This window comes from Chelonoidis abingdonii, chromosome 10 (assembly GCF_003597395.2).
Source record: "Chelonoidis abingdonii isolate Lonesome George chromosome 10, CheloAbing_2.0, whole genome shotgun sequence".
NCBI classification, from domain to species: domain Eukaryota; kingdom Metazoa; phylum Chordata; order Testudines; family Testudinidae; genus Chelonoidis; species Chelonoidis abingdonii.
This window is the reverse complement of record NC_133778.1, coordinates 68,299,399-68,326,847: the sequence shown is the minus strand read 5'-3', so window position 1 is coordinate 68,326,847 and position 27,449 is coordinate 68,299,399. Positions and strand designations below refer to the sequence as shown.

The following is a 27,449-nucleotide window of genomic DNA, read 5'->3' as shown; positions in this document are numbered from 1 at the left end:
ATTATCTCTTCTTCTCTATTTCTCTCCTTCTTCAATTAGTAAATCCTGTCAGTTTCCTCACTGAAGTTGGCCCTGTTCCTCTCCATCACCATTGCCAAAACACTTGCAAAGTCCTCAGTCCTCATGAAGCATCATTTTGGAGAGTGCCTAGCCACTGGGTTATTGGATATTATAGTGCGGGTCTCTCTCAATGTCTTCTGCATCTGTGTATAAATAATTAAATGTTTTTTGGAAAAGAGATATGGGTCTCCCATCTGCCTGGTGAGTGCCTAACCACCAGGCTATACAGTCATGTTCACTTGTTCTCATTCTCTCTGACCCAATGACTATTCAAGTATTTTATTCACAGGAGAGACTGAGACAGACTCATAGCAGAATATCCCATATCCCAACGCTCTCCTATGCCATGAAAGAACCACATTCAAATCCTCTCTCTTCATCAGACGGGGGGTGGAGGGGGAATTGAACATGGGTCTCTCACATCCCAGGTGAATGCCCTAACCACTGGGTTAAAAGTTATAAGGTGGTGCTCCTCCCTACATTTTGTAAATGGTATCTAAGGCCTCCTCCCCTCCCAAAAATTGGCCAAAATTATTAGGCAAATTCATGTTAAATTTTTCAGGGGGGAAAAACTCCTATTCACCCAAAAAAAAATTTACTCAGCTCTAGTTGTGGTATTATATCCTTTCACCACAAAGTCATCCTTACAAGCCCAGTCAGGCTGGTGATACCCAGAGATGGTTGCTACGTTGGATGAGCTATATGAAATGAATTTGGTCTGGTCTAGTTTCCAGAAGACAAGTATCCCCAACACAAAACCAGTACAAGTACAGTATCCTATTGAAAACCTCACCAGAGGGGCAAAAGATGGACTGGAGTATGGACAGTCAGCTACCTTCTCTTTCCTTCTACGTCAGAGCTGAGGTCTGGTGTGGAGAAGCTCACACCACCACCGCCTGTGGGGTGAATACACATAGGACTTCCATTCATTGCGGCTATGCAGCTCACACCAGCAATAAACTCACTAAAAAAATTATACCCATAGCCCATAACAGAAGAGCAACATTTTTCTTCACCAAGAAAAAAAGTCAAGACTATTCTCTTAATTGTGCCCAGTGTTACTCACAGTGATCTTCTAACACAATGCTAGGGATTAGTTTCCAAACATCTGAGTGGATGAGCTCCCATCCAGGGTTAATCCTTAGAAGAAAAAACAACTTGCATGCATATGGATTCCTGAAGATCCATAATTGGTTTTTGTAATTCATTTGCTTGTAAGGTTTCATGCTACAAATCACAATGGAGATCATGGCACAATTGCTTGCTAACATTTTCTCCCTGCCTTCCAATTTACATAAATAACTGGATTTAGTTCCTGTGCAGGCGACAGCCAAGATGATCTCATGATCCACTGGTTATGATGACAGTTCTGAAAGCTTCACTGAGGCACAACCCAGAGCAGGTGCCATTCACGCTACTTTAGCTAAGATTATTATTCAATTATAATCTCCTTTGACATGCACAAACATAGAGGAAGACACTGTCCCACTCTGCTAATCTAAATCAGACACAAACAGTAAAAGTTCAGCCAACTGTGAAGATCACTTGAAACGGTATAGATCTCTGGTGAGTTATGATCAAAAGGCTGTGGTGAAGATGTGTGGGATCCAAGGAGGAAAATGAATGGTAATATAAGTGCCTTTCCCAATCTGCTCCAAAAAACAAAGTCTGCACACTGCAAAGTCAAAAGACAACCCCTACTCCCGCCACCCCCACTCCCCACCCAGTCACCTTTCTATGATTGGGCTTTGTCAACAGTGAAATTAACAATACAATGAAGTCCAGCTCAAACCTCCCCAAGGTGGGCTGCTCCTTGGGCTCCCCCTCTTGTCACTACTTAGCCCACACCCTAGATCCTCTCTCATGAGGGAGTCACTTCGGCCTCCCTTATATCCAGGTGGACTAACACCTATCTCAGAAAGTTAGTAGAACTTAGATGCATCCGAAGAAGTGAGCTGTAGCCCACGAAAGCTTATGCTCAAATAAATTTGTTAGTCTCTAAGGTGCCACAAGTACTCCTGTTTTTTCTGCGGATACAGATTAACATGGCTGCTACTCTGAAAAGTAGAATTTATGTAATCCTTTTCCCACTAACACCTGTGAAATAACTGTGTGGGGTGTTTCGGCAAATACTGCCAACCTGTTACAGGCAGGACATGGAGGGAGATCTCTGAATGAGGGAGCAAAGATGAGAGAAGAATACAGAAACAGTGTTTAGGAGGGAGGATTGGGAGGAGGACAGGAAGTGGGAGGGCGTAGGAAGAAAAAAAGAGCAGAAAGAAATGCAGAGCTGAATGGACTTGAGTGTCAGAGTTTCTACTAAATAACCCTAAATTCAGGGATAACTTCACTGTAACAATTCACTGTGGCCTGAAACTTGGTATAGGAGGCATAAGCGCAAGTGGGTTTTTTTCCCCCTCAAGCCCACAAATGTTACAGGAGAAGCTGCATTCAGCTATTGCTGAGTTGTAAAACAGAGCAATTCAGAAGGGAAAGATGAGTTGCCAGGTAAGCCAGACTGAATGAAGCACAAAAAATCTTTGCCAAACCAGAACTGAGATTCATACAAGTTTTAACATTTTTCAAACAGCGTTGAGCAGACATCCTTGCACTTCCTGATTTCTTTAGAAATACAAGAAACTCTGCTTTAAATCACATTTTCTGACAGGCACTGGTGGACTAAAACTACTACCTGATCCACTAAAACTTGGTAAACCCTCCCCACAGACAGCAGTAGGTGTGGCATATGCTAGCTGAGTTAGGGTAACATAATTCCCAGCTGCTGCCTGCCACTGGTTTCCCTTGGACAATGCCATGATGGGACCTGCAGGGTTGAAAGAGGGTTCATAGTGCATTTCCTCCTCCCCAGAGTGTGCACTAGCCACTGTTGGTTGGTTGCAACCAGCTTTGCGCCCTGCCACATTGAGCATACAACTTGCTGCTGCATTCCACGCCTCCAGCCACTGTATATGGATTTTTGGATCATGTGAGATTCCAAACCAAACAGTGCTGGACACATTTGGATCCGAACTACCAGAAGTTTTATCCAAAACAATATGTTAACACCTTTTGTGAGTCAATCCATTACTAGCACTAATTTAGGCTGCTGCTCTGCAGTCCATCAATCCCAAAACAACTTCATAAACATAAATACAAACAAAGTTTGGAAGTGTTAGTTCATGCATGCTATCAGATCACTGAATGGACCATAATGAGTAGTATAACCTCGTATACTATTATAGCGGTATTTGTTCATAGAAGCACATGCACTGCAGTTCTAGACACTACACAGAAGGCTAAGCACACAATGTTACAGTGAGCCCGCTGGTGGATTGAGTTAGTCCATTTGCCACTCACCTCTGGAGTTCTGGGTTCAAATCCTAGCTTTAGGTTGTAAGTGAACCGGAGTCTGGTGATATCCTGGGTGCCCCATGAATAACTGCCTACATCTCAAAGCTGTCATAGCATTAGGGCAAGAGTGCAAATCACTGCTTGGGGCAGACCTAGGCCTGGAGAAAGGAGTGAACCTTTATTTTATTTAAATAAATCCTGATTGATCAATGCAAGGACAAAATATATCCATGACATAATTAGCACAATGGTGCAAGGCCACGGAAGTACAGAGAAAGATCTCCAGGGAAGACTGCACAGCAATTGCAGAAGCTCAACCCAATAGTACAGAGGTGCTCAGCCCCCTCCAAGCCCTAACTGAAGTCAAGAGGCGTTAAGGAAGCTCAATACTTCATAGAAGCTGCTTGAAGTCTTGGTAGGATTGGGGCCCACTGTGCCTGGCTCTAACCAATGTTAAGGCAGCCATGTTGCCAGATGTGCTAAATACACATTTGTCTTTACAGCGGCAGGGAAAGAAAACAGGATTACTACATAATTTACTTCTTAACTCTCAGTTCAATTCACACTAGTCATTAAAATACTTATTTTAGCATTATTTGTCCGTGTTCTTATTATGGTTGAGGACATGTGGGAATACTCTGCAGATCCTGATGAAATGCAGTTTTAGGTCCCAATGCTGCAAGTGGATTGTCACATCCACGCGGAACCCTCTTCACTTCAAGAGTCTTATGTGCTAATGATGTCTCCCTTTAACCATGCTGAGGCCTGAGCTCCACAGTGGGCCCCTTACAACACCCCACTGGCCAACGTGAAAACCACCATTCTAGGATAGGTATCTTGAACACTGCTAGATGAAATCAGAAACAAGGGGGAGGCGGGATCTGATTACTATTTTTTCCTATTCAAAGTGTACTAATGATAAAAAGAGAAGCTGACAGTGTTTATTAGAAACCCGGTTTCTGAGGCGGGTTATAAAGTAGGACAAACAATTTATTTCAGGCTCAAACACAGCACACTTCTATGCAATCAAAAAAACCCAACCAAACAAACAACCTTGCATCACCATTTTTCTTGTAAAAAAAACAAACAAAAAACTGAGGGGCGGAGGGGAGGAATCACTGAATAGTTTTGAAAGAAAGAAAGAAAGAATGAATGAATCCTGGTCTGAGATTTTTTCTTACACCCATAATAAGCAGGGCAAACCCAAAACGAAAGATTATATAAAGTCTGTAACTGAAGAAGAAAAAGCCACAGTTAAAACAATCTAAAAAGACCAAGCCCTAAGAAAGGCTATTTGGATTCCTTATCTTTTGATGGAAAAGAATGTGCTCCCTTAGATTAATGACGTGTTTACCCAAAAGGAAATCACCACCCTTCTGAAGCAGTGACTGTTTGTTCCGTCCAAGTCACTGTTTTCTGATTCTGAACTGATCTCCCAAACCTCCTGTTTAAAGTCAACACACAATACAACTTCCTGTCAGCTACTGGATGTGAGGGATCCCAGAATTAACCCTCTCCCAAAAGCTGCCAAAGGTTGGAAATTTACTGCACCTGTCATTCTGACCACTGCCAATGTCAATGAGGAAAATGTGGTACTTTATTTAGGTCACACTTCAGTCAAGCTGTACTATGCACATGCAGTGAGAGTGGGGTTGCTCTAATTGCAGCCAGTGAAATTGTAGCAGGAGGATGAATCAGCCCCCAATAAATATACAAATATTTTTATGTAGAATGAACAAGTTAACAAGTGCGTAGACTGCCAGCGCTTTAAGGGGAAAACACTCACTGTGCATGTTTTATGTTGACTATACAGAACACTCTTTGCAAAGTTTAAAAACACAGCATGCTACATCTTTGCAGTTCAATGCAGGTTTCAATACACGGTAATACTTTAGATTTTGCATTTCTACAGCATGTCACCAGAGGATCTCTAAATGCTTGATCAGCATTTAAATAAGACCCACACCTTTCTGAGGCAGGTGGTATTATCACTGATCAATAGTTGGGGAAACTGAGCTAATAAGAGTTTGAATGACTCACCAAAGCTCACCTGCTGGATTAATTACTGAGCAGGGAACTCAGGCCCCTCGTTGTAACCACAAGATCACTCTACCTCTTCATATTATATTTCCTCCAAGGATAATACATTAATATTTACAATATGAAGAACTGTTTATTGGATGAAGAAATAACTTAATATTAGTCAATATAAAATCAGGTTAAAATCCCATTGCTACTTGCTGTCCAGTAGTAAGACCTTTAAAGGGATTTTATATTGGACAGTGTAGTGGTTCTGATGGATATTAATGAGACCAGCCTGGAGCAGAGGAATTGTTCACTCCAGGGTTTTCAGTAATTCAGCATACAAGGATGTCTGGGATAGAAGTATCCCGGGGTTGTCTGGGTGAGCATGAACCTTGGGTTAAAACAGGGACTCGGTGAATATCTGTCTCTTGTATGAGTAACAAAACTAAGCCTTAGGATTGTCTCCCATTGTACCAACCACCACGCACCTCAGGGAGTTTGGCAAGTTCATCTTGGTTATGGCGACGTCCCCATCATTTGTTTTTCTTGAAGGCCATGATGATTAGGACAGGTGGGATTCAGATTCTTTAGCCATCAAACTCCACCAGTAAATAGACTCAATTCATTGCAGCCACCTAAAGAAGCCATTTATACTGGACCTGATCTTCTCTCTCAGCTTGGTTACTTCTTTGGTTGCATTGGCCCTACTGAGATATCAATCAGTAGTCTTCATTTCATTAAACGGTTACACTACTCAGACCCAGGACCGGCTCTAGACCCAGGACCAGCAAACCAAGCATGTGCTTGGGGCAGCACAATTCCAGGGGCGGCATTCCGGGTGGTTGTTTTGGTTTTTTGATTGGGGCGGCAAAAAACCTAGAGCCGGCCCTGCTCAGACCTTCTGCTAAAAAGGTTCTGGCCAAGACTTAAAAAAATTAAAAGGAAGTTAGGCTCCAAATTTCCTATTCAATTTTCTAAATAAGTGACGTGATTTTCAAAATGCTGCATTCTCTGCCTCTCCCACTGAACTGATAGAAGTCAATGGAAGGTGCAGGGTGCTCCGTGCTTTTGAAAGCCAAGAGTCTATATTATCACCTTAAGCATGTACTAGCTCTGGTGAGCTCTGTGGTAATTCTGATATCTACGGGCCCTTCTCTAAGCAGATGCTTTGAGAGTAGTGGAAGCTTATACTGAAATACTAACCATGGTCATTAACACACTGATACCTGTATGTTCTCGTCCTGTCTTGACTTCTTGAAGAACACTGGGGTTTGAGAAGTGAAGAGACAAGGTAGGGATTAGAATGTAGGTGGAGAGAAATGCAGATCAAATGCTGCACTCCTCACAATACTATCTGAGCACTTCATGGACAGTAATGAAACAAGCCTCACAACATCCCTGTTGATGTAGTTAATAGAGGTGGTTGGAACCTCGAATTTCCAGGGGAAAATCTGAAATTTCAACAACAAAAAAATTGCTCTGAACCAGAACCAAAAATTGAAATTTTGAAATGTCCTGCAGAACAAAATTCGGAAATTTAATTTAATACATTAATTTAATTTAATTTAATACATTTTAATTTTATTAACTCAAACTTATATTACATTATAGTTTATAATATGTCATTTTTGTCATGTCATAACAATGTAATAGTTGAACCATTTAAACGATTATTTTTTATTGTATATGTATATTCTATAAATTGGTAAGTGGTACTGTCATTGGTACTTTGTATTCTAACTGGTTATTGGCATTCTAATTGGTTTGGTAATTAGTACTTGTTGGCTCAAGCGGTATTCTAACTGGCCATTTGTAATTATTACTCTAATTAGTAATTGGTTTAGTAACTGTATTAATTTATTACTAATTAGAATTAAATTATAATTATATTTTCCACAGTGCAGATAGGAACCAAATGCCCCACGCACAGTTTTCAATCCATTGCTGATTGTAGGACAGGAAATTATATTAAAAAAGAGAGGCAGTTGGAGAAATAATTTAATATTTGGAAATTATTTTAATAAAGAAAATAAATTAAATTACTTAGGCAAGGCTGGGCCACAAAACAGTGGAGTCACCACTGGGATGAAACACTGGAGGAATGAAATCATGCAGCATAAAAGATCTCATTAATTTAAAAACAATCATTAGTACAAAAAAGAAAAAGTGATTTTGGTTTTATTTAATTGCCCCATTTAAACATAATGAAGAGGAGGAAAGTAGAGATTATAGGACAGTTGAACGGAAATGTTTACTACTTAACCTTGTTTGACTTCTAGTACTAAATCTACTGCAGCTATGGAGAAAGACGAGGGGCAGAGGGAACTATAACAGAATTTATTTTAAAAAGCACAAGGAAAAATTATATCTGACACTATGGAACAAGTAGCGCTGACAGAGACAAGGAAGTTCAAAGCTGAAGTGGCAAATGCTGCCAATGTTATTTCCATGGTGACTAGCTCTCCTTAGCATCTCTATACAATGACTGGTTTGATATATACTAATAATAGTTATCACTTAACATAGGGCTTTCCATCCATCAGCCCCAAAGCACCCTATAAGGCAGGTAAAGCATTATCATTCCCAGTTTAGTGATGGGGAAGGGAGGGAGGGAGAGGTGAAGGGATGAGGCCAAGGTCACACATGTGCTATATATTTATGAAGGAAGGGAAAAATCACCAGATACTGTTGGGTTGTTTTTTTTCAGCAATACACAGACGCTTTTTAAAGTTTAGAGCCTTGAGTCTGTCACTTGGTGTGCATTTGCAGGGCCATTCAGAGCCCCACTGATTTCAATGGTGTTCTGCCCGTATGAAATAAATTGCTGGATCAGGGCCTAGTCTGGTCGATCCTGCAGTCCCTACTCATGCATGTAGCTCTGTTGGATTCAATAGAGTGGGGCAGGCTATCCAGCAGGAAGTAAAAGAATATGAAAAATGGAGCATTCAGTGAAATTGGAAAAACAGACCCCAAAAAAACCAACACAGAGAAGAGAGAGAAGAATACGGACAGAGATGAAATTTCTGCAAAACTAATGGTTGGACTTCTCACCTGGGAAAGCATTAAATGAGTGAAGAGGATAAAGACAGATTAAAATGAAAAACAAGACTGAAGAGGAAAAAGAAGTGCATCTTGATAACCAGGATGAAAGAGGCCACAGGCAGAGAACAGCGAATGGAATTTACAGGCATATTTCATCCCGCCTACTTTATCCACCAACTCCCATCCCATGAACAAAAGCAGAGATTAAGAATAAAGAAAGCAAAGCAAATTCCCGTTTTTCTAAATTTAAATATCCTCTTCGTATGACAGCTATTGTTAGCTGATTCAACACTCTTGGCTCCTTCTAAGGCTCTAACTGAGGTGTCTGAGTGAGAGTGTAAGTCCCACCTCTATATTCGATAAGGCGACAACAGAAGTTCCTGTCAAAATTAACTAGGTAGCAGCACAAAGAACACCAGAAAAAAAGCTCGGTACCATTCACCAACAGCCATTCCTGGGAGTCAGCCACAAACTCACCTCCGCCAGCGCAGTTATTAATCATTTGTGTCACGGATGGTAGCATGCAGAGCACCAGCCCAACACAGGACTGCATTGTGGCAGGCACTCTATACAAACACACAACAGGAGTCCTTCCCACTCTCCCCTAAGCAAAGAACAGCACATAGTGGTGCTACCACACGAGTGCAGCAGGGACTGAATTGTGACTGAGTCTCATAATTTGGTTCCTGGTTACCTTCTCACTCCAGGGACATAACCTTTGTCCTGGCACAACTTAATTCCCAGATGTACTGGCTCAAACATGCATGTTGGAGGGGATGAAGTCAAGATTCTGCCCACTCCCTGCTTGCCCACTACCCACCAGGTGCCCCCTCTGTGATGTGAGCTGAATGCAGGTAGCTCCTGCTCAGGAGTATAGGGGTGCCCTCTCTGTCCCCGTTCTCCCAGAAAGAGCACACCGACTAGCTCATGACTGAGCCCAGACCCATCAAACTTCTCTTCAGGACACTGATCCATTCACAGCTTGGTTCACATGAACCTTCAGACATTAGAAGTTGCAAACACAGGTGCCATTAAATAGGGATACCATGAGAGGACACACTCATGTGGGCATCCAAACTATCACCCTCTCTGCTCAATGTATAAAGGCATGTCTTGACTCCAGAGGATACCCACTAGCCTGGTCCCCCACTGCAATGCCACATTACTGTGTCCCCACTGTTTCTGTGCTCGTCCATATGTGTCCGGAAGTATAATCCATGGTTCTTTGTGCTGAGATTCTCTAGGGTTCTTTCCCAGTAACTTGTGAGGGAACTTTTCTGGCCTGTGGGAAGTCACTGGAGGGCTACCAGCACCTGAGCACTTTAGCCTGCATCCTCATTGCAAAGTGGGCAGGTTCCCGCTCGAGTTAAAAGGGAGCCCAACTCTACCCTCCACGCCCCGCTGGGTTAGCTAGCCTGGGCTTAAAGAACCTCCTAACACAGGCCACATGTTTTTGTGTGTATACAGTAGTGGACTTTGGGCTAAAATCTGGGTAAGAGCCCACGTTAACTGGAGGATTCTCTGCAGCTTGAGGTCTTCAAACCACAATTTGAGAACTTCAATAACTCAGACATAGCTTAGGGGTTTGTTACAGGAGTGGGTGGGTGAGATTGTGTGGCCTGCATTGTGCAGGAGGTCAGACTAGATGATCATAATGATCCCTTCTGACCTTAAAGTCTATGAGTCTAACTCTGCAGTGAGGACATGCCCTGTATGGATAATCAGGAGGATTATTGATGAGACATGGGCCATGCTCCTTTCCGTGCTGCCCCATGCATGGAATTCCCTCCATGAACTAATCCATTAGGCCACTATCCTCTTCTTCCTCAAAACACAACCGTGCCACAAGCCCATGAGAAGTCAGTCAGCCCCTGACAGCCAGATGGTGGGACAGCTGGAAAAAGTACGTATTTAGTTTGATTATATGTAGTTTAAAAAAATCAAATGTGTACATGTATATAAATCACTGCAACAACTGTATATACTTGCTTGTAGCCTCTCTCCACCTCCCATTGTTATCACCATCTATTTGTAGTATGGTAGAACCCACAACCCCCAATCCAGGATCAGGACCCCATTGTGCAAGGGACCGTACAGACAAACAACAAGCAAGACTGCCCCTGCCCCAGAGAGCTCCCAATGTACGTCAGGCAGGACACAACAGGTAGATGAAACAGACAAATGGGGTGGAGGGATTTGAAGGATGAGGTGACAAAAAAAGCAGAGCTGAGGGGAAGAGCAGAAGTCACAGCTTGCTACTTGTCTAACCAAAGCCAGGGAGGAATGATTTACAGGCATATATATAACAGTGAAGGTGACTAAGCACTGGAAAACACTTCCACAGGAAGTGGTATAGTCTACACCTCTTGAAGTCTTAAAATCAAGACCGGATGCCTTTCTGAAAGACATGCTTTGGCCAAACACAGGTTTTGGGATCACTACAGACCTGACTGGAAGAAATTCTATGGCTTGTGTCTGAGCAGATGATCTGATCTGATGGTCCCCTCCAACCTCAAAAATCTATAAATGCTGGCAGAAGCAAGTTTTAAGGGAGCGTTTAAATGGAGAATATGATGGCTGCCTTAGGAACCTAGATGGAGAACTTTTTCCAGACTTGGGAGATGACACTGGAGAAAGTGCTGAGGTTTTTGAGGACCAGGGGACAGGTGGCCAGGAGCGGCACCAGGGTTTTTGGCACCCCAGGCGGGGGTCCTTCTGCGCTCCCGGTCGTTGGCGGCAATTCTGAGGAGGGGGGGGCCTTTCGCGCTCCCGGTCTTCGGGGCACTTCGGCGGTGGGTCCCAGAGCGAGTGAAGGACCCGCCGAAGAATTGCTGACGACGACCCAGAGTGCGGAAGGACCCCCTGTCATAAACAGATAGCTACGGGTTAATGTTTCTTTCACCTGTAAAGGGTTAACAAAGGGAACCAAACACCTGACCAGAGGACCAATCAGGAAACCGGATTTTTCAAAGCTCAGGGAGGGAATGTTTGGGTCTGTGTCTTTTGTCTGTCTCTCGGCTATGAGAGGGATCTTTCTATCTTCAAGCTTCTAATCTTCAGTTTCCAAGTTGTGAGTACAAAGGTAGAAAAACAGTAGGCTTTTATTGGTTTTTTTTGTATTTACATGTGTGTAGTTGCTGGGATGTTTAAATTGTATTTCTTTTTGAATAAGGCTGTTTATTCATATTTTTCTTTTAAGCAATTGACCCTGTATATTGTTATCTTGATACAGAGAGCATTTTTATGTCTTTTCTTTCTTTTTATATAAAGCTTTTCTTTTTAAAACCTGTTGGATTTTCTTTTCTAAGTGAGGCTCTAGGGGATAGAAATCCCTGTGCCAGGATTACGGTCTCTCTCAGGGAAAGACTGGGAGGGGGAAAAAGAAGGAGGGGGGAAGGTAAATTGCCCTCTCTGTTTTGTAATTCAAGGAGTTTAAGTACAGTAATCTTCCAGGATAACCCACGGAGGGGAAGCCTGGGGAGGAAGTAAAGAGAAGACAAGGGGAGGGGGGTTATTTCCCTTTGTGGTAAGACTCAGGGAATCTGAGTCTTGGGGTTCCCCAGGGAAGGTTTTGGGGAGAACAGAGTGAGCCAAACACTAGAAATTTTTGGCTGGTGACAGCGCTATCAGATCCAAGCTGGTAATTAAGCTTGGAGGTTTCATGCAGGCACCCACATTTTAGACTCAAAGGTTCAGAATTAGGAATTATGCTTATGACACCCCCTGCCGCTGAATTGCCACCAAAAGCGGCAAAATGCCGCCCTTCCAAATCCTGGTGCCCCAGGCGACCACCTAGGTCGCCTAAATGGAAGTGCCAGCCCTGCAGGTGGCCTATCAAGGTTGGCACCATTGGCAGAGCGAAGGCAGGGGCTGATAGCTAAGTGTGATAATAGAATGAACAGATAGGGGGCAGGTCACTTTGCATCTGAGTTCTACTGTAATATCAACATTTAATTACTAATAATCTTTTGCACAGATGGTTGGGCATTTTTATTTCATTTCTCTCACCTTATTTTGCCTAAACAGACATCGTAGGTGAAATCCTGGTCCCGCGGATGTCAATGGCAAGACACCTAGGGACTTCTGTGCAGTCTGGACTTCACCCATCTTCACCCATATTCCTAAACATGACCTTTTGGTATTTTTAAGGGGAGAAATCCAAGTCAAAAGAAAGTCACTCACCAACAGCAGTTATATAAGGCCCTGATCCCGCTGATGACCCTCAAGAGCAGCATAGTCCAGCAGATAAGGCACTGGAGTCAGAACCAGAAACCTTAAATTCTGTTCCCAGCCCTGCTACTGACCTGCTGTGCAACCCTGGGCATGTCCCTTCACCTCACTGTGCCTCAGGCAGATTCGATGATCACAAAGATCCCTTCTGCACTCAAAAATCGATGAACGTCGTCTACTGAACTCAGTGAGAAATGATGGCACATGGCAACTTGCAGGAGGTGCTTGAAAGCTCACAGGACTGGGACCATAAAGAGCAGCTTGTTGTAATAAATCTGTCTGTGTCTCACCCTACAGACACCATCACAACAAAACACAGCGTTGTTTAATACAATCAGAGCAGTGGCTGTATATTGGGGGCTGGAAAATGGGCAGAGACAAACACAGGCTCCAAACCTATACAGGAGTGAGAGAGTCCAAGTGTGATAACCCCAGCCCCTCAAAAAAATTATGGATCAATTTTTTTAAAAAAACCTCTCTCTTTAAATACTTACTTCAGAGACTATACAGACCTGTGTAACCTTCCTGTCAGTATCTAAACAAGGATCTTAACAATGTTATCACTTTTTAAAACACATCTATACTTCAGTTCCTATCCCAGACAATTGGCAGGTAACCAGTTAATAAATTTCTTCGCCAGACTGTTGAATAGACTGGCCTACGGTCAAAAGTGATGTCATGCCGATTCAATGTGCTATAATTGGAAAAAGCTGGGTAAAGGAACCGCGTGTGTTTTAATAAATAAAGATCGCATTAGCAGTCTCCTGCTTTATTCACCATTGTGTCTACCTTGTTCAGTAGCAAAGTGGGATTTTCTGTTGCCGTTTCTTCAGTGATTTCTACTCAGAATTTGATGCCAATTTCCAGATGTGTTTCAAGCCAGGAAGTCAGCAATCAGGCTGGATAAAGCCTGTGGGATTAGCTACACATCATCATCTGACACACACATCCTTCCCGTACCTCTCTTTCAAAATAAGGCACGCCCCTTACACCCAAAAAAAAAACAAAAAAAACCCCCATGTTGAGAAAAAGGGTTATTTTATTCTTTGATTTATTTATTTTTGTGATAATTTCTTTAAAAAAAAAAACAAAAAACAACCTCAGTCCACCAAAACCCCTGAGACACCATTTTAAGGATCTTTACAATGATGGGATGTTTATACAACAGAGAACTCGATTTAACGGTGGTAGGTTCCCTGTCTGCGAAATGGCTCATCAGAGGCTCCCCACCTCTTATAGTTAGCCAGCTGCAGTGCTGCTGACTAACAAATGTCACTTCTCCCAGTCCTGTTACAGGAAGCCCAGGGGACAAAAAGCCTTCAAATAATTCGCCCTTCGAAGAAAAGGAAGAACAAATGTTTTTTCCAGGTTTTACAAAGCTAGTTTCAAAATACTAAAACCAAAATGAGTGACAACAGGGATGTGGTTTATCTGAAGAATAATTCCAAAGAGAATTATCCTAACAGTGATACATTTGGAAATGGCAATAGGATAATATATTGTGTTTATGTAGCACCTCTGCTGCGCACCCAAAAGCACTTTCAACCCCACCACTAATGTCTCACAGCATCTCTTATTAAATGAAACCTCATTTTACAGATGGGGAAAAGCCACAGGCCTTGATCCACCCTAGCACTGTAGGGTCCTCTCCATAGAGAGGTTAAGTGACTTGCTCAAGGTCACACAGCGAAGTTGGCGGCAGAACCAACTCCCAGTCTGAAGCTCACACTACTAGCCCACGCTGGGTTTAATTATGTAATTTGCAGTCACAGACAAAGAGAACACTGAGAACAGAGAGAACACATTTTCTTTTAAAGGAACATTAGATATTTATAAATTGCAAAACCACCACCATTTCAACGTAAACTGCTGTCTTTTCATCTCAAAAAAGGAAAGAAGCATGACAAAATTAACACCAAATCTCCTCTCCTCCAACCCCCCGCTCCCTCAACACCAACCCTTTCTATTTACTCCCTCACTAGTTCTGTTTTCACAGAATACCTGAAAGCAATTGCCAAAACAGGAAAACAGGCGCCTATTTGAAGGGAGTATTTGGGAGTAACCCTCCACAAAAATTACTAGAGATAGGCTACGAAAATAAAAGTAGGCCTTTAACAGCAGCCTTATCTTCTTTTTCCATGACTCTAATGTTCTACGCATAAAGGCCAAAAGGCTTTGCATATTGTTCTGAAGAAGTGACCACGCATACCGCAGCAGTCTTCTCTCTTTATCATACATTTTTTGTGGGGAGTAAATAGAGATGAATATTGAAATGTATGATCCCAAAGAAGTAAATATTCAAATACAAAGGACAAAGGCAAAAAATAAAATGGTGTTCAGTGTAGACAAATATAATAATACTGTAACAAACACAAGTCCTGATTAGGGGGTTAAAGGGCACCATGACTTTCTGGTGCTGAGGCATGTATATTGGACTCAGTAAAAATAATACAGTGTCCAACTAGCAAGACAATATGGCTATTTTTCACTCCCTAGCATAATAAGGCTCTCCACTTTAAGCAAGCCCCATATTTTATTGAAGCAGATGTTCATACAAGGACCATGGGATCCAAATTTTCAGAAATGACTAGTGATTTTGGATGCCTAACCTGAGATGCCTTGAAGGGGCCTGATTTTCAGAAAGTTCTAGTCACTTCTGGACATTGAGGCTCTGGTGACTGTCCCATGGAGCAGCTATAGAAAGCCCTGCCACTACCAAAGAAAATGGAAGAGTAACACATCCAGCAACACTCAGCAGAGCATTGGACTCAGTTGCATGGGAAAACTCATATACCTCCTACTATTATCTTCCCAGTCATTCATATCAAGGCAAGGAGCTTGACACAGATCAGTTGATATTCTTACTGGTTCTCCTTCATTGCATTATTTCTCTCAATACTGGTTGTTAGTGCTCTTTCAGCGACATCTGAAATACACAAAGACACTTTCTGCCATCTCACATTACATCTCATCTTTAATTTGCTGCTCACTGTCACCCCAGGATCTTGCGGCATTACCAATTACCAGGTATTACTGTCCTCAGTGGGGTCTGCAACATCTCCCTACTTAGTTACCTATGGCCTAAGTGATTATGCTAACCCACTGTGAAAATTCTCAGCCTACATTTCTTACCCTGATAAGGTTAATTAATGAATGGTTAACTGTTCTTGGGCTGCAGTTCACATCAGTGGGAGCAGGGGTCAGACTTTAGCACTGTGGCGCTGGGCAGGGCTATTTGCTGACTCACCCTGGCAACCAGACCTGCTCCAGCTCCCATTCAGGCCTATAAAAGCCTGAGGGGTTCTCTGAGGAAGAGTGAGCTAGAGAAAGGAAGTCCAGCTGAGAAAACCCCTTTTATACAAGTACAGTCCTGCCTCAAAAATCTAAAAATATGGGCAAACCACAGGAAAAGAGTGAGTTTTTGGACAATATCCTATTTGATATCTGTTTGTGTATATGTGTCTGGGGATGAGTTTAGGGAAGGGAGTAGGGTGTGGGGGGAGAGCCAGGGGACTCTGTCCAAGCAGAATGAAATAAAGATACTAGTTTAAGTATTGCTCTATGACTGAACTCCTTGGGGGAGAATTGTATGTCCCCTGCTCTGTTTTACCCACATTCTGCCACATATTTCATGTTATAGCAATCTCAGATAATGACACAGCACATGTTGCTCATTTTAAGAACACTTTCACTGCAGATTTGACAAAATGCAAAGAAGGTACCAATGTGAGATTTCTAAACTTAGCTACAGCACTTGACCCAAGATTTAAGAATCTCAAGTGCCTTCCAAAATCTGAGAGGGATGATGTGTGGAGAATGCTTTCAGAAGTCTTAAAAGAGCAACATACTAATGTGGAAATTACAGAACCTGAACCACCAAAAAAGAAAAATCAACCTTCTGCTGGTGGTATCTGACTTAGATAATGAAAATGAATATGCGTTGGTCCACACTGCTTTGGATTGTTATTGAGTAGAACCCTGTCATCGCATCGATAGATGTCTCCTGGCAATGGTGTTGAAGCATGAAGGACATCTGAATCTATTACCACTGGCACGTAATATCTTGCGACGCTGGCTACAACAGTGCCATGAGAATGCCTGTTCTCACTTTCAAGTGACATTGAAACAAGAAGCAGCAGCATTATCTCCTGCAAATGTAAACAAACGCTATTTGTCTGAGTAATTGGTGACACAAGAGTAGGACTGAGTGGACTTGAAGGCTCTAAATTTTCCTTGTTTATTTTTGGAATGCCAGTTTGATTTATTACATTAATTCTCACATTTGTAAGTTCAACTTTCATGATAAAGAGATTGCACTCCAGTACTTGTATTAGGTGAATTGCAAAATACTATTTGTTTTTTTACAGTGCAAAAATTTGTAATCAAAAATAAATATTGAGCACTGTACACTTTGTATTCTGTGTTGTAACTGAAATCAATGTATTTGAAAATGTAGAAAACATCCAAAAATATTTAAATAAATGGTATTCTATTATAGTTTAACAGTGCAATTAATCATGTGATTAATAGCGATTAATTTTTTTAATCACTTGACAGCCCTAATAATAATAATTTTTTTTAAATGAGTGTCCAGGGCATCCCTTATTATTGGATGGGCATTCATGTAGACTATTAAAAATCCAAAGAAAAAATATATAGCACTTCCATATTTCCAAAGGGCTGTGCAGACAATAACTAGTCCCTTTGGCAAGCCTATGAGATGGAGAAATATCATAAGTACCACCATCCCCATTTTACAGGTGGGAAAACTGTGGCCCAAACAAGTTGCGTGACTTGCCATCTGTCTTAAAGATAATAAGCGTCAGAGTCAGGATTAAAACCCAGAACAACCTGACTCGCAATCCATGCTCATCCCCTAGACCACTGTGCCTCACCAGTGCCTCTCTCTTGCCCTCGGTACCTAGCTTACTGGCCTGTTACTTACTCAAGCTATGCTCATGTGTCCAAACTTAGCACCCAGCTGCAACAGATCTAAAACTCCAAAAGGTTGATTATACACAAATATTGAAGATGTAAGATACTGATCAAGGGCGGAAGTTATTCTTGAGACATGTATTTTGTCCAAAGCCACAGACAATTTATTTGTCTTTAAACCACCACACACTTCCCTTCCTTCAAAGCCAGGCAGCATTCATTTGATTTCTTGCATAGCTATTGCCTAATTGAATGGGGTCCTTCTATTTGCAGTTATAAAATCATTTATTAACCAATAGAACGTGTGAAGAAGATCAACTGGGTTTATCAATATCTGTATTTATCTTCTGTAAATCATTAGACGTTGCCTTGTAGGAAAGGCTTCAAATAAACAGATACAATCAAGGCTAATTTATCTACGCCACTTTAAAGGAAGTGCTGGAAATCCAGACAGAGCAGGCGATTCTTTCCAAAGCCCTAGTGCTTACAATCACGGCCGAGATACCACTCAGAGGCCTTCGGGGGTAATGCAGGACTTCCCGGGCAACTAAAAAAAAAAAAAAGTCTCTCATATATAAAATTGTTAGTAAATCACACAAATGAAGACTTCTCAAAACAAGCATTAAGCCAGTAGATATAGTCTGCACACTTGTGGGGGGATAGGGAGCTTGGAATGAAGTGCTAGGACCCACTCTCCCAACCCTGAGCCACAATCAGCCTTAACAGACTTTTCTTCACCCGGAAAATTTTCCTCTCCTCAAGTAGGTCACAGATATACTGTAGATTCCATACTGTTAAACTGGGTACCTTCCATCAACCTTCCTTCCTTCTCTCTCTTTTCTATCAGATAAATTCACATAAGGAAAACCAATAAAAGAAGAAAAAATTCCAGCCGTAAAGTTGGCATGTTTTCTCTTTCTCTCCTTATTTCTTATTTTCCTCCTTTCGTTCTCTCCTTCCAGTTCCATATTCATCCTCCTGCTATAAAGTACGTCTACACTTCAAAAATATCAGAGCTGGATTAACTGACTCAGGCTTGTGCTACAGGGCTAAAAATAGCAGTGTAGACATTCGGGCTTGGGCAGGAGCTCAGGCTCTGAAACCCGGTGAGGGGATGGGTCTCAGAGCCTGGGCTCCAGCCTGAGCCTCTCTGGTTAGGTCTACACTGCAATTAGACACCTGCAGCTGGCCCATGCCAGCTGACCTGCGCTCTGAGACTTGCTACCATGGGTCTTTTTTTGCAGTGTAGACATACAACGTAAAAGAGAAACTATGGGTATCTATTTTTTCCTCTTTATTAAAAAAGGATGGCTAGTTTTAGGCCCAGTTCCCCTCTACTCAAGACAAGTTAATTGAACAGTGAACAATTCTGGAATCCTCCTAATGTTTTCTTTAGTTATATAGCACAGCTTCCTTTATTCTCGCAAAGCACAGTAACTCAATTTTCTCTACCTAGCACAACGTTCCTCAATGTACTTTCCTTTCCAAGCATCAGTTGAGTAGTAAAGCAGGTTTAACTTTTCAACACTTACTATGATGAAATAAAAAATTGTTTTCCCAGAGCCTCCTTCCTACAACGAATCATAAAATGCTTTCTCTCAGGTCTGAGTCCTGTGACTGTGACATCAGAACAATGCTTGCTATCAGCGTTGCAAGCACAAAATAGCTTGATGTGAAATTCTCTCAAACCAGCTGGGCTGCGAATATTTACAAGGTGACATCTTCCTATCCCTGTTCCAGCAGTTATATATATATTTTTAATGTTGAAATCAAAACTAAGGACAATGAAAAATGGATTTTGTCCATTTATTAAAAGAACACTGGTGCATTTGGGAATGGAGGGAAATCAAAGATAAAGTGACACCTTCTGTTTATTTGGATAACTGCACTTTTTAGTGGTCAGTGTCAATTAAGCATTCATCCACTCCTTTCATTGCAATCACATTATGCAACATGCTTCTATGACCCCTGGCTCAAAGAAAATCGCAGGGTTAACATTACTCCATACTGTGGGGTTATTATTAAATGCAATGATGTCTGTCTCCAACTCTGGACCACAATCAGCCTTAAGAGACTTTTCTTATCCCAGAACCAACTCACCAACCCACCCGTCATCCTGAAAATATCTTTTCTCGTACACAGATCAATATTTGCTTGAACATAAGATCAATTTTTACTAAACGTGGTGCATTTCAGTGCAAAAAGCTACAAAAAAAAAAAAAGAGGATTGATACTGAAGTCACAATGAAGTGCCAAAATTTTTCAGATTTCAAGCATTTTGGATATTCTTCCTAATATTTCATCCAGCTCCAATAGCAATTGCTGATTATGATGACTAAGGGCATATCTAAAAAGAACCTAAATAAAATTTTCAAAATTATTCTTCAAATAAGTATTGGGTTTTTACATTATAAGTAGAATATTTTCCTGGTGACAATTATTATTCTTATTTATTATTAGTTTTATGGCAACCCGTTGGAGCCTCAGTCATGGACCAGGAACCCCTTGTTCTAGGTGCTGTGGAATCAAACACAGAACAAAAAATGGTCTCTGCCCCCAGAGAATTTACAATCTAAAACAAGAGACAGAAGGTGAATATAGACACACACACTGCGGGGGGAGACAGACACACAAGGGGAAAAAATGAGACAGTATTGCCTGGACTGTCTAAACTGTTTGATGTGCTGTCATGTAATTCGTTATAGGCTGACGGTTTTATTTTTTAAAGGCCATTACAGACATCAAACTGATAAGAAAAACTTCTTAATGTAAATGTGTTATTCTTAATCTTTATGGATACAACTCTTTTAAAAACTGGTTCATTGGACATAGCAACTCTGTCTGTGCAGGCAGTTTTCTATTGTTAGAAAGCTTTCGGAAACTAAGAACTCAATAAAAGGTTATAGCCAGTACTTTTTACAGTAGTTACCTAAATGTAGGCAGCAAAGTTAGGCATCTATGGTCCCAATCCTGCTAACATTGGTACCTGTGTTTAGGGATGTATCCTAGGCTGGGTCTACCTCTGTTTTAGGCTGCAGCTTACGTCAATCTAATTATGTCAGCGTACAAACGACAATCTTGTCCGCCAATGTAAGTGCCTTATTACACCGACATCATAACCCCAACTCCACGAGAGGCGTAGGGCTTATGCTGGTGAAGTTAGTGTGACCCAGTATCTGTGTAGACACTTCGTTACTTGCATCAGCTGTTGACTCTCAGCCTCCCCCAACACTGTCCCTCTTCAATAGGTGGAAATGCTCCTGGTGAGGATGCACACCTCCAACAGGAGGAGGATTACGTGGACATCAGCCACTGAAGTCGACCTAACATAGGTTGACTTCAGGCTGTAGAGATGCCCTACGTGTTTGCAGAACAGGGGCTCTGGTTAGGTGCCTAACTTTAGGGATCCACCTCTAGAAGTTTTGGTCTGTATTTTCATCCAGCTTTTAAATTCACAGAATCATAAATTAAGGGGAAAACAAAATTTAACACACGTTATAAATTCTGTTGCTAAATTCTGTTGCAACTGTAAACATGAAGGATTCATGAAGTTTTACCTGGATCTAGGTGCGTGAATGATCCAATGACAAAGTCCAGCGTAGAAACAGCCAGCAGGAAGAGCAGTAACAGTTGGAGACGGATTATCCATTTAACACCAGCCAGGTTAATTCCAAGCAGACCTAGTAAGACTGCCAGTGAAATGCCTCTAACTGCCCAAGTGCTACTGAAACCCAGTAAGTCGGAGATGGATTCTGCAAACCCAGTGATGTACATAGCACCTGCAACACACTGAATGACATTTAAACATAAACACCCCCACTCCCAGCACAAGTACTGCCTAACATGCCTGAACTGGAGGATGTTGGATGGCTCAGAGGATTGGTGCCAAGATGCAGAGTATTTCACCCTTTAGTTTCAGCCATTCCAGGATGGTATTGACTGAAGGTTGTTACCATCTGATGGCTGCACCATGGTGGATGTGAGAGGAGTTTGGTTATCTCAGTCAAATCCCTGCAGGACAGGCACCATATCACAATTTGCACCTTTGTTAATGTAATACCCATTCACTTAGGGTGGCGTTCTGTCCCCCTCAAGTGGTGGCTAGGCCATCCATAGATTGCTACAGCCTTCAGTAACAAAGCCGGGCTTTTAGCTCAGGCAAGAGAGGCTCCTTGTCCTGGGTTTGATGCCCGCTCCCAATGACCCACCCACGGCCAAAGCGTAATTTTAGCAGAGAGGCTGAGGATTTCCTGGGCCAAACATTCACATGGAGACTAAACATGGGAATGAGGTATGTTGCCAGGATAGCGTAAGAAAGTCTGGACCTGTTCCGTGGGTAAATAGGGGACTTAGGGCTCTGAGACTGTCAAGCTACCTACCTTTTACCAGCTCTAAAATGCACCCTTTTTTAAAGCAACAGAATAAAACTCAGTGAATACACAAAGCAATGGTGAGGTCAGTATGAATTTGTCATACTGACACCCCAAAGACACTGAGCATCTCCTGAACAATACTCTGAAGTGAAAGAAAATACGTTTGCCCACCCAAGGTGCAAAATAAGAGCACTTCTCTGTAATTTCTTGTTTTCCTTTCTTTCTGTGAAACACTTGCTTGGAGAATGACTGATTGCTTCCCGCTTTATTGTTTTCAAGGTATTTAACTCCGTATTTATTTGGATTTAAAGTTTGCTGTTCCACCGGTTCCCTGTCTCTTTACTGGAACATAGCCTGCACTGATAAGCGTGTATTGTGCAACTCATGTCCCATGAGCTCTGGGGAGAGCAGTTTATTTTTCTTGATGCAGAGAAGGACGTGTGTTCCTCACTGGATGTGTGTGTGTCTGCAGGAATGAAGTTCCAAAGCTCAGGGAAGTGTGTGCAGGTTAAGGCTACAATTCATGCCAGAGAGAAGACAGAAACCCAAGCTATCCTTTCCCTGCCAAATCAAAGTGGCACTACTGGATTCAAAGAAGGAGGAGGGAGTTGGGAAGAGAGAGGACTTTTATTCACTGTATAACTCTCTAAACTAAAACTTCCCACCTTCCTATTATATCTGACATTTCACTGACAATCCTTTCCAACGTTAAACTGATACCAAGGGTCACATTTCTAAAGTCAGGCATGGGCAGTTACGTGTGAACATCAGCGTGCACGAACCGTATGGGTTCAAAAAACCAATGTGTGCATGTGCAGGTGTTACCCATATGGGCCACCAATTGGTATCTGAACTGCTGTGGACTTCTCAAGTTTAGGATGAACTTCCTCAGCCAGGGTGAGTGTGCAACCTATGCTGACATAGCGTGGCTCTTTGTCCCCCTCTAATGGTCAGGCCAAGTATTCAGCTTTGAGTCAACCACTATCTCCTGACTAATGGTCCTTGTCCTTTAGCTGAAGTAGAGGCTCATGCTTTTAGATCCAGTGGTCCCAGAACAAATGACCCAATCTGGTCAGGTAGTCACAAAGAGCACAATCCAGCTCCCAGGAAAGTCAAACAAAAGACTTCCATTGACTTCAGCAAGAGTTAAATCAAGCCTTTAGTAACTAGTGATTAACAGACCATAGCTCACATCCTTTGCTAGAGTAAATCAGCACTGTTTTATTGACTTAAGTGGAACAATACTGATTTTCACCAACTTAGCGTCTGTGCATTCATGGACAGGTATTTCCAGGCAGACAATGAGTGCGCGCAATGCATCCATGTAATTGCACGTGCTTAGTTTTGAAAACTTTGCCCTCAATATGCATATTTAATACAGAGAATTTCTAAAAATATAATTTATGAAAGGACATCTAGTGTCGTGATGGGATATTCACAAAAGATTGCATTTGAGACTTGAAAAGAAAAGTAGAATCTGACTCGAAACAAAATGCATTAGCTTGAAAAGCCTAATACAAGAAAGAATCCTGAAAGCACAGAGAAATGCCATGTAGCTGATTGCAGGGAGCACTGCAACTTAGGATTTCAGGGTTATTTTCAACTGATTAACACCAGTTTTTGGAAGGACTTAAATAGGATCCTTCTACTTTCATAACAAAGCCAAGTAAAAGGAAACAGTACAAATATTGCAAAGGATAATTCAGAGAGTGGAGAGAAAGAAGGATCTGCTGCTAGTCTCAACACTGTCAGTGGCCTTGAAGCAACAGTCCGTCTTTCCTTCAATAAACCCTACCTTCGCCAGAAGAATAAAATATTTCTACGCATATAAAGGTATTGCTATGACTTCTACAGTGGAGCCAATTTCTCCATAAATGCATCATGGAAATGAGTAATTTTTAAAATGTTTTTAAATTATTCCCCCTCCTCCACCACCAAGATTTCTGCCTTCCATTTAGCAACAGCTTTTAGAAGTCACCAAACTGAAAGGCAGAGGAATGTTTTTGGGGGGACAAGCGGCAACACTGTGCGGCAGAGCTCGGGGGGGGAGCACCACCTCCACCCCCTGAATCACCTCAGCAGGCCACCCAGCCTGTCTGGGGTGGGAGGGAACAACCAAAAATTGTAACTTCAAGTAGGGCCCAGCTCTTTGCCATTAACCCCCCCAAATTTCCTCTGTGTCCCCCTTGGGGGGTCGTGCCTCTAATTCTGAGTCTCACGGCGGCTGTAGTTTTAACAGAAAGGAGATCAAACATTGATTAGATTGCCAAGTCTTACTAAATAAAATGCGTTGTCTGCCATTACAGGAATTTTCTGGTGTACCCCCGATGAGAGCGCGTGTAGCCCTAGGGGTATGCGTACCCCAGTTTCAAAACCACTGGGATAAAGCACAGCACTGCTAAACACGTGCCAGTTCCTCTTCTCTCCAAACCCCACACCTCCACATAAAATGATTGTCTAGGTAAATCCTTGGTCTGCCAGAGCCCAGATTCTATGACCTCAAGACATGCTGTACAGCTCAGTTGCTTTCCCAGGCAGCGGGGGAGATTGGGGGAATTATAGGGCAAAAGGCTGGGGGAAGTCTTTCTTACATGTGTGACTTTTTTACATGCCCTGTCTTGTAACTATTGAATTTGTATTTGATGTAGACTTTTCAAATTGGCCAGGATTTTAAAGACAGCTGCAAGCTAATGCATTTAAATGAACAATTCTTCATTGTGCATGACTTTTTCTGGTATTTCTAATCTCTCTATTTTTTTCAATTGCTATGGGCATTAATAATCACTTTTCTATTGGTAGGGTAGTTGTTTGTGTTTCTTAACTCTCTAATTTCAATCCGTCACTTCAGTGGCACATTAGGGTTTCTCTAAAAACAAAGAGTTGCAAAACTGTGCACAAAATCAACTACCCATAAGCTCCTCGTCCACACGGGCTCTGGGTCCTCTCCACTTCCCTAATGGCTCAGACACAACTTTGTCTCCAAACCACCTAATTTCTTTTCCCCAAGTGCTCCTCCTACTCCTCCATCCTCAAAAGGAAACATTTAGTACACTATGGGCAAATGTATATCCCCACAACTGATCTGTAGAGTTTGTATTGTCCACTTGGCCACATAGGCTTTTTCCTCTTCAGTTTAAATATTTCCTTGCTTGTAGATGAGATGCCTAAGCTATGGCATTTTTTGCGTTTCATTCTGTTTTGGTCATTGTTCCCATGACCTGCGCCTCAGGACAGCAGAGGGAATTCAGACTGTGTCAGAGATGGCTCCATGCATGAGGAGGAAATCATTAGCCTCCTCATTAGCATTCCCCCGTTCAAACATGACAGGACTGATCTGTACTCGTTGAGTGACAACAAGCTTGACCATACTGAGAGGAATGGAATTATATGTCTACAACTCTGCTTTTCCAAGCCACCCTCCTTCTCAGTGGGATCATCTTATTTATTTTAGAGCATGGAAGAAAAGGACCAAGGGCGTGGTTGCAGTAACAATCATTTTTACCTGACCAAAAATATAAAGAAGGCCAATGGTCCCTCCAACTTGACCACCGAGGACAGTAGAAATCATGGAATAGACTCCTCCACTTCCGATGCTGCACCGCTCACAAACCCCAATTCCAGATAAGACAGTTACCAAGGCAACCACGACAACAAAGGACACCAGAAACATGCCCATTAAAATGCCAGTGTTTCCCTGTAACAGAGGGGGAAAAAAAAGACACTGAAGAACACAAGGAATATTATTCAGGGTAGGAAAAAAGACCCATCACCTTCTGAGAGTCCAGTTAATTATAACACATCGTGTCAATTCATTGTAGGTTATTTTATGTTCAGATTAAATAAAAGAGACTTCTCACCTATAAATTTAGCAACCACAGAAATGTATGTTAATTATAAAATTCTTGAAACATGTTCAGGTCTTTGAGGTTTAAGGGCCATTCTTTTGTTGTGTGTACGTGCAGCACCTAGCACAATGGGCTCTTGGTCATAGCTAGGGCTCCTAGATGCCACCACAGCACAAATAATTATATTTATCTCCACTGGTTCTTTCTAGGAAACTCTACCCTTATCAACAAGTGAGTGAGGGTCTCCTCAAAAGAGCCCTACTTTGTATAAATTCCTGAGGGCATCAGGTTATCTCACTGATCCCTCCACCTGAGATTTCACACACCAGGGTGTTATCAAGGGCAGATCACTACTCAGCTAAAGTTTCACAGTTACAACTCCCTTATAACCATGAATAATCTGCCACAAGGTAAAAAAGGGGCAGGGGGATATTTTGATTGTTACAAATAGTGGGTCAGATAAACACAAAACAAAAAAACTCAGCACGCAATAGGTCCTGAAATAAAAGCCTGGCTTTTCAAACTGCCCATTTCTTAGGCCCCTAAATGATCGGATATACAAAAGGGCTCAGAAACCAGCAGCTCCAATTGAGATCAAATGCTTCTGAAAATCTAAGCCAGTAAGAACTACTATGTTGCTAACACCCATATCAATGAACTGCAAAAACAGAAGGAAAGACTGAATATACAACAGAAAAAACAAACATGTTATAGGTAATTGCTTGCTGGTCATTATCTGGAGTATCCACCGTCTCTTGTGATGCAATATCTCAAGTCCACACCCATGTGCGCTCCTCCAGCTTTCCACACATGCTTGGGACAGCCCTGCTTTCAAGCAGGCCTGTTCAGTGGCCTGCAACACGGAAATTGGCTCGCCTCCTGGTGGTATCACAAGCAGATTTGTGCAACCTGTGACTTTTCACATCCTGATCTAGAGCAGAGGTCCACAAACAGCTGCCTTGGCATATGGCGCTGGCTTGTTCTCTAATTCCCAGCTGCTAAGGTGCATTAACAGGCTTACTTTAAATCCCTTTTCCATGTATCCAACTGCTGTAGCTGTGTTATGAGATGGCAAATGGGCGAGCAGGTCATCTGTATTAGAATCCAAGAACCCCTCGGCCCATAGGATTACAAGGAAACCCAGTTCTTCCCAGAAACATGTAATGGTCTTGCCACCATGTGCCATGGAGCCTTTGGTGACTGCAGCGGGTAAGTCAGCTTGTGTGCCTTGATAGCCATAGAACCAGGCCACATAGAGCCCATGGCCTCCCACCATCTACAGCTTTATGAGACAGCATACCTTGTGCACCTTCAGTTTGAAGCTTGCCCCGTTTGGTGGGCTTTTCTATTCAAGTCAGTAGTCCAAAAGTGAAATAGAATTAGAGACTGTTCAGTGCCTTCAGGGAGTCCCACCAACAAATGCTTCTCCTGTGAGCCCCGTTCTCACCGTCTTATGCTTGTTCTTCATGCTGCAGAAATCTCTTTTCCAGGGTCAAGAGAGTGTCTCTATGTTCCTGCTGAACTTCTCCAGCTAGTGTAACTCGCTGATCTCTGAATCTCAGTCACTTCCCCTGAAAACTCATCCAGG

General features: G+C 42.2%; 1 protein-coding gene across 7 annotated transcripts in view; it reads right to left on the bottom strand.

Moving 5' to 3' along the window:
• Positions 1-27,449, bottom strand: part of SLC12A8 (solute carrier family 12 member 8) — a 105,264-nt gene that overhangs the window by 48,751 nt on the left and 29,064 nt on the right. For all 7 annotated transcript variants that reach the window (XM_032793981.2, XM_075070284.1, XM_075070282.1 and 4 more), the window contains exons 4-5: positions 25,519-25,710; positions 21,201-21,432 (exon numbers count right to left, since the gene is read on the bottom strand). In XM_032793981.2, the coding sequence (XP_032649872.1) occupies positions 21,201-21,432; positions 25,519-25,710 (424 nt within the window). The remainder of the gene's footprint in view (positions 1-21,200; positions 21,433-25,518; positions 25,711-27,449) is intronic.